Here is a 12,592-nt window from a genome sequence, read left to right on the forward strand (position 1 = left end):
GGATTTTTTTTTATAAAATGATAGATTTTCCTCCGAATTAATTAATTTGTAAGTTGTTATTATAGTAAATAGCCTTGTTTTTATTTGCACCACTATCTCAATGTGAATTTTCATAAAAATGTTTTGGATCGTCTAGACGTAATTAAACAATAAACATACCTAATTTTATAACATAGGTAATTTATACTCTAAATTTATACAAGATATGAGGATCTATTGTAAACATTGAAACGCATCTGAAAGTAAATATTAAATAGGAACTCTATGTGACTCTATCATATTTTTATTTTATTAATTTCAGTATTTAAATTATGATTAATTAATTGAGAAGGGTAAGTTTTCAAAATATATATGAAACTAAAGGCATATAGGTAGTTAATAATAATGAAAAAAATTCTCTTACGGACCTCTGCGTGTTGGAACTTGGACCTGTGTCCCCACGTAAGCCTCCGTAATCTGGTGGTACCCGTGTATTATGGAGATGGATAATAATAAAATTAGGGCAATTTTAAAAACTTATTTTTGTAACTAACAATTCGCTTTACCTACGTTAGTAATATAACATAATAATCCATACTAATTAATATTATAAATGTGAAAGTAACTCTGTCTGTCTGTCTGTTACTCAATCACGCCTTAACTACTGAACCAAGAGATATTTTGATACCCGAGAAAGGACATAGGCTACTTTTTACCCCGTGACATAGGAAATCCCACGGGAACGGGAACTATGCGGGTTTTTCTTTGACTGCGTGGGTGAAGCCGCGGGCGGAAAGCTAGTAAGCAATAAAACAAAACACACAACATTCAGTCATATATAAAGGTCAAATGAAGATCCGTAAACTAAAACAACGTATTAATTTTAATTAGCCGCTAATTGGAGATTCATTTGAACCTAGTGTTTGTTATGAGTTCATTTTCACTTCTGTCTATAGATACCTACTAATATTATAAAATTGAAGAGCTTATTTGTTTGTTTGCGCTAATCTCAGGAACCACGGGACAGATTTGAAAAATTATTGCACTGTTAGATAGTCCATTTATCGAAGAAGACTATAGGCTATATATCATTACGCTAAGACCAATATGAGTGGAGCAATGCTGGTAAAACCCTGGGGCACAGCTAGTAGATAATAATTTAATAAATAATAATATATTAGGTACCTATGTAGATAAAGGAGATTTCCCAAAATCAAAATGTAATTTTTAATAATATCTATCTGTAGGTAGGTATTTTATAATGAAAATTTTCCGTAAAATACAATGAATGACAAATCGTTTGTTAATTGCTTCTCAAATCTGTTGACTCCATTTATTTAAATCATTATATAAAAAAATAATCTTTCCTTTTGTGAACCCTTTCGTTTTTTTTAGAAAGAATTGAATTTTACATTGTGTACCTAAGTACTTGATAACATATTTTTAGAGAAAACCTTATGAAATACTAGCTGCGCTCTGCGGTTTCTCCCGCGTGGTTCCGCTCCTGTAGTATTAGCGTGATCAAAATCCGAAAGAATTTTTCAAATCGGTCAGTAGTTCCTGAGTTCGAACGCGCTGTTCAAACAAACAAACTCTTCAGCTTTATAATATTAGTATAGATTATGTACCTATAATTTTATTGTACTATCGGCTATCGCTATATTTTTATGATTTTTACGATCAAGTATAGAACATAAAAGCTGCTATGTCGGTTCCATATCATAACACCAGCGCACTTAGTAACTCGAGCTGATCAAACAGAATTATCTCACTATGTCGCTTTTACCACCGTCAATATAATACGTCATTGAGGGCTTTTAAATCTTAACAATATGCTGTCCCTCTAGAAGTGTTCCTAACACGCTTATATTAGCTTCTCTTGTATGTTTGTACTTATGTAATAGACTTCTTTAGAGTTAACTAGCGGTCCGCTCCGGCTTCGCCCGTGGTACATGTTTACGTTTTCTCTCCATAAGAACCATCCTCGTACTTCAAGGAATATTATAAAAAAAGAATTAACGAAATCGGTTCAGCCGTTCTCGAGTTATGCGCTTACCAACACATTTTGCGATTCATTTTTACCTATAGTACAGATAAATTTTTATTATTAAAACTTTAAAATCCAAGTATGTATCTGTAAGTAAGCGAATTATTTTTTATAGTATACTAATTGCAACGGAATACCTATATAAAATATGAAAAGTTTGTTTGTTTCCTGGAATACGCTTATCTCAGGAACCACGGGTCCGATTTGAAAAATTATTTCACTGTTAGATAGTATATCTTCTTGTCTATAGATACTGCTTTCCGAATCGGTGGTAAATGTTAAAAATATGTAAAGACGATTCAAAAGTGCATCTAGAGGAAGTTTAATTAAATAAATAAATAAATGTTTGAGTTATGAGTATCAAGGAAGACTACATATAAGGCTATATGCGGGTAAAACCGCGAAGTACAGCTAATCTATACATATAATAAATCTGTAGAAAATATTGAAAAAATAAATAGCAGGTGGTGTTACTGGATCGATACCAAACCCAAATATGTGATTAAAAAAATTTTTGTCTGTCTGTCTGTCTGTCTGTCTGTCTGTCTGTATGTGAAGGCATCACGTGAAAACTAGCGGTTCGATTTCGATGAAACTTGGTATAATTATACCTTATTATCCTGGGCGTAAAATAGGATACTTTTTATCCTGGAAAAATACGTAGAAAAAAAATAATCTTAATTTTTCAGTTTTATCCATAGACGTTGTTCCGTAGAACCGCGAACACACGTTGCGTATAGGCCTAGCCGTATTTGGGAATTGGGTCCAATAGATATTTATAAGATGTTATTGACAGAGGTACTCAAAATGGAGAAATAACCATCCACGCGAAGACCGACATCCGCGCGGACGGAGTCGCGGGCGGAAGCTAGTAGCTAAATAAAGTTTTCTAAGATACAGTCAGTTTAAATCAATTTTAATGAATAACTTATAATTCTGAGTTGCGTGTATACCTCCACAACGATTGAGTCATTTCTTACAAAGATATTAGAATTTAGAATAGAATAGAATAAGTATTTATTCGCAGTAAAAATCAAACACATAAACAAAAAAATATACACAAGAAAAAATAACAGTTTACTACGAAAAGGCTATGAGCTCAGCATATGGTGGAAACAATGACTAAAAGGCCAGTGCTTTCACCGCTGTTTTTCAGCCATAGCCTGTTGTAGCCACAAATGTCACACGAGCTGATACAACAAAAATTGTGTAATTACTTAATTATAATTAAAGTATACAAACTAACAGCACTTATTACTGTTATATATTTTTAGTACCTATTATTATTTACTTCGTTGAACTGGATCGGCATTTGTTTGATTTTATTTGAAAGTTACCAATATGTTATATGCTATATTTTTAAGTAGATAATGTAATAAAGAGTATAGTAAAACGAAGTCTCTCCTTTCTTCTGAGAAAAAATCTTTTTTAGGCAAAGAAAATATCGTAGATAAAACAATATAGGTACGATATTTTCCTACTTACATTTCTTAACAGATTTGTCTGATATTTATGTATAATAAATTTCATATCATTTAGAAACACTTTATTAAACGATGAACAGTCAATTTACCTCTTTTTAAAGTCGGTTAATAATCAACTATCAACATACCTACCTTAACCTTACTAATATTACAGATACGGTATTACTACGTAGTGTTATTTAGTGTGATGTAGTTAAGTGTAAGTGATAATGTGGTGACAGTGATGACTGTGATGAACGAAGTGCGTTTAGACACAGAACATTTCTACAAGCCGACCGTGCTGTTGAGGGCAATATGGAAACGTACGCTTTCGTTCAAGAGGAAGAAGGTAAGACACACACACGTATATAACGAAAACACACACAAACACACTCATAAACATGCATTGAAATAATAACACAGATGCACACATAAATGCATGCTCTCACTCACACACACGTACGAATGTATTTAAATGCACAAAGTGCCACAAACACAAACATAAATGCTGGCGAGAGCACAGGGCGAGAGCCTGTGCATGTGTGTGAAAGAGTTTTCACTCTACACACACACAAACTCACACTTACACATTTATATATTATGCAGTAAATACACATTACATTGTACACATAACTATATGATATACGAAACACCGTCGTACAATAGACACTGTGATTGTAGAATAAGCCTAATGTAAACGTAATATACTTAATTAGGAATTATAAGATTTAGGGGCGATTAAACTTGCAGATAACGTCTCTGATAGTCTATTTTACATTTTTTGACGTAATTTTCATACATTGTTTACTTGCCGATAATTGTACGCATTTATAAGCTAAACTATACAAATGGAAGCTGTGGCTTGTGATAAAGAACCTTTTAATGTAACAGTTTGTTATCGCCGTTTATCAAATACATACAACATAATATGGTAATAGTATGCTAATATAATATAATAGTAAAACTAAGCGTTGCAGTCTCTTTTACGTATCTTAAAAGTAGTCTTTGCTCTAATAATGAACTTCTACTATAGAACTGTATAAATTAGATTATGCGTAAACAACTAGGTATTTAGTATCAAAAACACGCATTAAAAAGGTGCCAAAACATTATTTATGTAATACCTACTTATCCTACAATAGACGAAAAATCCAACATTCCTTATTACATTATAACTCAGAGACACTAGGGAATAGAGATTAATTCCATTAGTCGAATAACACAGACGCCGCGTGAAGATCTGATTACCTTTGACTTTGAGTTCATACATTCGCTGCAAAACTAGTTAGCACTATGGATGAATTTCTAATGGATTAGGAACATATTATGTATTTTGATGAATCTAAATAATTATATTGATCTATCAACGCACAGCCCAAACCACTAGACGGATCGGGCTGTAATTTCGCATGCAGGTAGATGTTAGAACATAGGCATCCACTAAGAAAGGATTTTGACCAATTCTACCCCCAAGGGGATAAAATTAGGGATGAAAGTTAGTACCATGAAAATTTATCTTCTCCACGCAGGCGAAGCTAATAACTAACTAACAGTTAGAATCATCAGCACGAAAATTTTATTATTTTACGTGAAGTTTAATAATATTGAGAATGATTTTTATTTGAGTCTCCCATAATATACATAATTGAAAATGAAATTTTCCATTGTTCTTGTGAAACATGTAAAACGTACTTTGTCTTAATAATAAGCAAATACAAATATGAATTTAGAAAGAAAATTATTGAACAAAATCATAGAATTATCGTGTTAAATTCCTTTTTAACATTTATTTATTCGAAGTAACTGTAAATGTTTTCAAAGTAAAAATATGAAACTTCACTTTGTAAAAATATTAACTAAACAATGGTTCATTGTTATCATAAATTTAAGTTTTTTGTGCAATTTAAAATGTTATACAAAAATTCCCATTATTATTTTACAAAGACAGACTGTTTATATATTTGTACAGATGGCAAAAACTTGTGTAAAGTTTGGCACGCGACAATAAAATGGAAAATATAAAATAATATTCAATGGAACGAAATGTATGTAAATATCGACAAATTATGTATTTTATGTTGGTCTATATTTTTGCTCTATATTTTGGTAATCCATACTAATATTACAAATGCGAAAGTAACTCTGTCTGTCTGTCTGTTACGTTTTCCCGCTTAAACCTCTCAACCGATTTTGATGAAATTTGACACAGACAATCTTTAGACCCTCAGAAAGGCTACCTTTTATTGCGAAATATGTACGACGGGCGAAGCCGGGGCGGACCGCTACATTAATATATTTTAATTCCAAAATGAAATACAGTTTTTAATTTGCAGTCATTTTTTTGTCGAAAATTATTTATGAAAGTTTATAAAGTATATTATGTATAATGACGAAAATTCATTCCAATTCAATTTGTTCTATTAATTGTTGTTTACTAAATAATAATTAGGTGCTTAAACATACATTTATTTATATTTTCTTTTCTCAAAATGTATCTTGTGAAATCAAATTGATATTTAAATAACATTATGAATGCGAAAGTTTGTAAGGATGTGTTTGTTACTCTTTCACGCAAATACTACTGAACCGATTACAATGACATTTAGAAAATCCCACGGGAACGGGAACTATGCGGGTTTTTCTTTGAAAACGCGGGTGAAGCCGCGGGCTGAAAGCTAGTCGATTTATAATGTAGACAAATTATTGTTTCATCTAATTTTCAATAATATTATGTTTAAAAATGTGTTATTTCATATTATGTTTTTATTGAAATATGATTAATATTATCTCTTCCAGCCGGACGACCGCTTCGCAAACTACAAAGGAGTACGAGATATAACTATCAAAAAGGTACGAATTTATAATTTTTTGTTATTCAATAAAATATTATGACACCATTTTGACTACATTCTTGGTTTATAAATAACTTTAACTGTTGTTTTTTTATTGGTATTAAAAATAGTGATATTATTAATTAATATTATGTAAATTGAGTTTCTATTTTTATTAATTATAATCAAAAATGTCGATAAATGTCGGTTATTTGTATGTTTTATATTGTATGTATGTCAGCGGCATCTTAAATTGTTTTTTCATGTAAATTCACAGGAAAAACTTGTTTTTATGATTTTATAACATAAACAAAACATAAATGTTTATCTATACAGATAAATATAAATACCTTTCATATTTATATTTAAAAAGATGGATATATGTAAATTCATATTTAGGTACATAGGAAAATATAAATATAGTAAATTTGGTACAATTTGTAATTTAAAAAATCGCATCTTCCAGGGTCCAGCCGGTTTGGGTATCATGATAATAGAAGGCAGACACACAGAAGCCGGACGAGGTATCTTCGTTTCAGACTTGCAAGAGGGAAGCGCTGCAGAACAAGTAAGTTTATTGTTATATTTTTTACAGTATTTAAACAAGAATTTTTTTATAATTCAACCATTTTCATGTAATTTTATAGTAACGTTTGCAATTGATTAATCTTTTACTTGAATAATTTTTAAATCCAAAATGATTTAAAACTTATTATGGCAGTTTTGTGAAGTTTTTTTTTATTTATCGTACTCTTACCCACAATATACATATACCGGGCTTAGACCAAAAAATGGCTTTTCCAGTAAGAAAACTAAACCAGGTAACTAACTTGTTTCTAAAATAAAAATTAAATTATAAATTGTACCTATTTTTCTTCTAATCTAAAATAACTCGCTGACATATTTTTTTTTTCACAAACTAATATTCTTTTTTTTTCACAAAATAATATTCTTTCAGGCTGGTTTGAACATCGGTGATATGATCCTAGCTGTCAACAGAGACTCCCTATTGAGTTGCACCTACGATGCGGTAAGTGCTTTTTTTTCTATCTTTATTCTTTCACTAGCTGCTCCGCGCGGTTTCACCCCGGTGGCTCCACTCCTGTGATCCGTAGCGTGATGAAATATAGCCTATAACAATAAATGGGCTATCTAACACCGAAAGAATTTTTCAAATCGGACCAGTAGTTCCCGAGATTAGCGCGTTCGTTTGAATTTAACCACGCTACTCAATTTCTGCTCTTTTATAGTTACTATTTTTGGTTCTACGGTATTCATATATTAGGTTCATCTATATATTATATAAAAATGAAACCCGTTTTCCTTGGTCACGGCATCGCGTGAACGGGTGGACCGATTTCGATAATTATTTTTTTTATAATATTCCTTGAAGTACGAGGATGGTTCTTATGGAGAGAAAACGTTAATATGTACCACGGGCGAAGCCGGGGAGGACCGCTAGTGATTTAAAAAAACAACTATCTAATATATAAAAATGTATTTCCAGGCGGCAGCAAAACTTAAACAGACAGAGGGAGTGGTGATATTAACAGTATGCAGTCCCAACATGAAGGACTCTGATAAAGCAGATGAGTCTGGTACGTCAGGTTAGTTTGGATTAGTGTATTGGCTATTTTATTTACATCTAAATAAATCAAGTAAGGAAGAAATTTATATTCATAAAAAAATTACCATTTTTACATCTCACTCGAATCTCGATAATAAAAAAAAACGTGTGTGTCGAGCACACGTGTCAGAAATGAAACTTCTTTGGCAAGATTCAAGAAAGTTCATAATATAACCTAAAAATAAAATATAAAAATAAATAATTCTTTATTTAACAAGACAGGATTATTACAAAATGGTGTATTTCACAATATTAATTAATTTAATAATTTGATAATAATATAATTATGAGATGAGACTCATCGGTTCCCGCACTAGGCGAAGATAATTGTGATTTCAATAAACTAGATCGAGTGATTTGATTAGTCCCTACAAAGTATCAATGGATCGCTTGTAGTAGATCGTTTGAAAGTAATTACTATAGTTAACTGCTTAAAGTTTACAAAAACAATCATGTAAATAATGACAATATTATGTATTTACATTCATCATTTATATTTAATTATTATATATACGTGCAAATAAACAGATTTGATTTGATTTGATTTATTTTTGTGTCATGACAATACCGCCACGTTATGGAGTAAGGCGACGATTATCTTGCCAGAGAAGTTTTACTTCGTTTGACACGTGTGCTCGGCACACACGCTCTTATTTTGTTTGTTGGACGTAGTAGCTAGTAAATGCACTAACTTTGAAACTCAAATAAATATCAAAATAGAAAGTAAAATTCTATATAATTAAAAATATCTCTAGTAGTATTTTGTGAATTTATTTTAGAGGCAAACTGTTCCTCCTAAACACAGGTTGCCCAGTAACCTAGCTAGGGAAACATTGGCTTGTATAAATCGTTTTAGTAGCCTTTTTATATTTCTATACTTTAACATGAATATAAATTGAATATTGTAATAAATTGTAATTGTAATTGCAGTATTTATAGTTTTGATTGAACTTGAACTTTCCGAAGATTTGAAGGAAATCAACATTAAGAGTCTATTTTTGTGTAAAATATAGTCACTAAATATAAATGCAGCTATTTTTATTATCTTTGAAGGCAAAATGTTTCGTTATCTGATTTTAAGATGTGATAGCGAAAGATTTTAAACTGATAAAGTTTTAGGTATAACGTATAAATGTGAAGTCTATTTTAACATAACTTTTGGCCTTTGAATCCTGTCTCATTCTTGAGATAATAAATACAAAATAAATCTTATTTTTTTAAGCTCTAATAAATAAATCGTGTTTGCTGGAACGCCAAAATTAAATTGTAGTGTATGGTTAAGAAAAATACAAAACCAAATATTCATAATACATTTCGAGATTTGGTCCATAATAACTTTTGCTCACAATATATTGCTCTTTTAGGCCGCTTGCAGAGCTTCACCGACCATCAGTGCGTACGTCAGCACTCAGCAGCGCTTGTCATATGTATGGAAATTCATAAAACCGTTCATAGCTAGACCGACCATACGCGTATTTCCATACATACCTATGACTTACGCGACTGACGTACGCACTGATGGTCGGTGAAGCTCTGCAACCGGCTTTAAAATATCCAATTTTCATCACTGGCCGCGAAAGTTCATCACGACGCCAACTTTACCCAAACCCCTTTACTTATCTATAATATAAAAATGAATCCCAAAATGTGTTCGTAAGCGCATACCTAACTTGAGAACGGCTTAACCGATTTCCTTAATTCTTTTTTTATAATATTCCTTGAAGTTCGAGAATGGTTTTTATGTAGAGAAAACGTGAATATGTACCACGGGCGAAGCCGGGGCGGACCGCTAGTCTTTAAATAAAATCTTAAACAATACTTTCTCATTATTTCAGGAGTAAGTGGCAGTCAAACGCCAAGTGGGGCGTCAAAACCAGCGCCTTCTCCTGCGAAACGTAAGTATGAATAATTAATTAGGTATTAACAATGACCTATTATACTAGTAGACGCGGCATACGCCAACATCATTGCACTAAAAAAACAGCGTAATTAATACATACCTACTTACTAACGCATTATCACCAATACAGTTGTTCTCTCTTTCACTCTCACGCACGAGACATAATACTGTCTCACTCATGTACTTCGTAATAACAACTGCCGATTAAAATATAAAAAGAACGTCCAGCCACGACGCTGAATGGTGCGTGACTAAATGAAACTCGGGCACTTAGCTGAGTTTTTTCTTGCCAAAATAGAGAGCGGGTAACGTATCTAGCTTTTTTATATATCATAGGGTATTAAACATTATGTATATAAGGTTATATCCCTATTTCTATTTATGTATATATTACATTAGTCAAAAATGTCAATTGTATTAAGAATATTTAAAACATAATATCACACTTATTGATAACTCTAGATAGCTATCCAGTATCCTACTACTAATAATATTATAAACGCGAAAGTTTGTGAGGATGGATGTATGTGTGTGTATGTTTGTTACTCTTTCATGCAAATACTGCTGAACCGATTACAACGAAATTCAGCACACATATAGAAAGTCTTCTTAATAATAATATCTCTATTCTGGCGTAACAGAATAACATTTACTAACCCTTACTTATCCTGTCAGTATTTATTATTGTATGTATTTGTATATAAAACCCCTAAATAATATAAAATAATGTAATTTTCAGCGGAACCGCCAGCTGACCCCGCGACCGCTCAGCCTCGACCGAACCAAGACACGGTCATTGAAATCAATTCTAACAACGAAGTGCTTGGCATTTTATTGGTCGGAGGCAGTGATACTTTGCTTAGTGTAAGATTTGTTTATATAAATAGTTTGTAGAAAACTTAACAAATTATATACTTAAATCTTTCTCATGACCAATGATATCAAAATCCGTTTCAAGATTTAAAGATTTAAGCCTATATAGAGACGGACAGACAGCCACAGCGACTTTGTTTTATACTATGTAGTGATAATTTATTATAAAGAAGCGATGTTTATGAAGTTGTAGTGTCTGGATTCACTCCACTTGATTCTTACAATTCTTTTACTATTAAAATGCTAAATTATTACCGAGTAAGGCTAGTAAATGAGGAATTAAGGCGTCTTTCGGGCTTGAACTATTAATGAGCATTATAATATTTATGATTTCATGTTGCATTTAGATAGATGTATATTGTTCTCATAGATATAACCCTAAGATTATTTTACAGGTTATTTTACTTTCTCTAAAGAAAGTTAGATGAGTAGAAATTTCAAAATACATATATACAGAAAATTATTTAAATTGCATGGATGATAAAGATTATTATCTTTATCATCTTTTTCTGTCTGTCTGTCATCGTCTTTTTCTGTAAATGTTCCGATAAAATAATTAAATGGTTAAAAATGGTGTATCATTTCTAGGGTCCAGCAGCGGTTATTTTAGACATATATAAAAACGGCTGTATCGCCAAAGATGGCCGTTTGAAACCCGGCGATCAAATCAAGGATTGCAACGGAATTACAATTACTAAGGAAATGGCGTATGAAAGAATATGTTTGTCTATAAAGCAGAAAGCTCCTAAGGTAAGAAATTGTTGAAATTAATTAATAATTAATATTCAAAGTATAACTCAATTGAATACTTGCTTGAAATTAAAGGGGAAACCGAGGTAAATTAGTTACAAAATTAGATGACATTTAAGATGGTTAATCAATTTTTTTTCGGCTTTATTACTTACATCAAAGTTTGTGTATCTTAATGCTCACATGGTTTAATTATTAGCGCCCGTACCTGTGGGTCTGTGTGATGTTTCAATATTTGTTGGTTAATCAGTATATTTTACCAGCGAACAAATAGTCAGGCATTGGACAAAAAACTTGTAATGGCATTTTAAGAGAAATTTTGTATGTAATGTCTTTGGCAATTTTCTTTTCTTTCTTCATTTTCTAATTAAGATTAAATAAATAAATCATTGTTTTATACAATAGCACTTTCACAATATTTCCAATCTTCCAGTTAAAAATGAGCATCCACCGACCAGAACCGATCGCGTACGACGAGATAGAAGTGGAGTTAACAAAGAAAGCGGGCCGAGCGCTCGGACTTGCGTGTGTTCAGCCTGTCACCGGTACAGGAGTTTATCTGGGGGAATTGGTGAGATATTTTATTATTTATTATAATAAATTAAAACAAAAGGTTGAAACTCTAATATTTCAAATGTAATCTTTTTATTCAATTAGACTTCTTCTAGAAATTGACTTTTGAATTGTCATAATACCTATAGTTTTACTGGTTCGGAAAGCAGTAGTATAGATAGTTTTATTGTTTAGCGGGTACTAACCCCACGCTATCGCATCGCATTGTATCTATATATCGCGTTATAGCGCTACTTAGTTCAAGGCATAATATACTTACATATATCGGGTGTTTATTTATATACACATAGCTGTCCACATTGAATAGGTTGAATTGATTTGTACTGATTACTACAAATAGTTTTCATCTATATCTGTTTTGTATTTCCTTTTTTTGCGTACAATAAAGAATAAAATATCGTTGAATTAGATTTTTCGGTTTTATTTTATTTATTTCATTTATTTCAGATTAATTTAATACCCATATTATATTTGTTAGTAAAATGGTCTTAAAAACTATGTTAGTTTAGTTTAGTTTATGGAAATGCTTTATAAATATAAAGAATAGAA

At 31.5% G+C, this 12,592-nt stretch overlaps 1 protein-coding gene across 1 annotated transcript in view; it reads left to right on the forward strand.

The window, feature by feature from the left end:
• Positions 1 to 12,592, forward strand: part of LOC123703322 — a 131,602-nt gene that overhangs the window by 116,468 nt on the left and 2,542 nt on the right. The window contains exons 28-35 of the mRNA XM_045651281.1: positions 6,286 to 6,339; positions 6,787 to 6,888; positions 7,279 to 7,350; positions 7,828 to 7,927; positions 9,783 to 9,842; positions 10,587 to 10,711; positions 11,309 to 11,470; positions 11,904 to 12,041. Of these exons, the coding sequence (XP_045507237.1) occupies positions 6,286 to 6,339; positions 6,787 to 6,888; positions 7,279 to 7,350; positions 7,828 to 7,927; positions 9,783 to 9,842; positions 10,587 to 10,711; positions 11,309 to 11,470; positions 11,904 to 12,041 (813 nt within the window). The remainder of the gene's footprint in view (positions 1 to 6,285; positions 6,340 to 6,786; positions 6,889 to 7,278; positions 7,351 to 7,827; positions 7,928 to 9,782; positions 9,843 to 10,586; positions 10,712 to 11,308; positions 11,471 to 11,903; positions 12,042 to 12,592) is intronic.

The sequence above is a fragment of the Colias croceus genome, chromosome 25 (genome assembly GCF_905220415.1).
Source record: "Colias croceus chromosome 25, ilColCroc2.1".
Classification (NCBI taxonomy): Eukaryota; Metazoa; Arthropoda; class Insecta; order Lepidoptera; family Pieridae; genus Colias; species Colias croceus.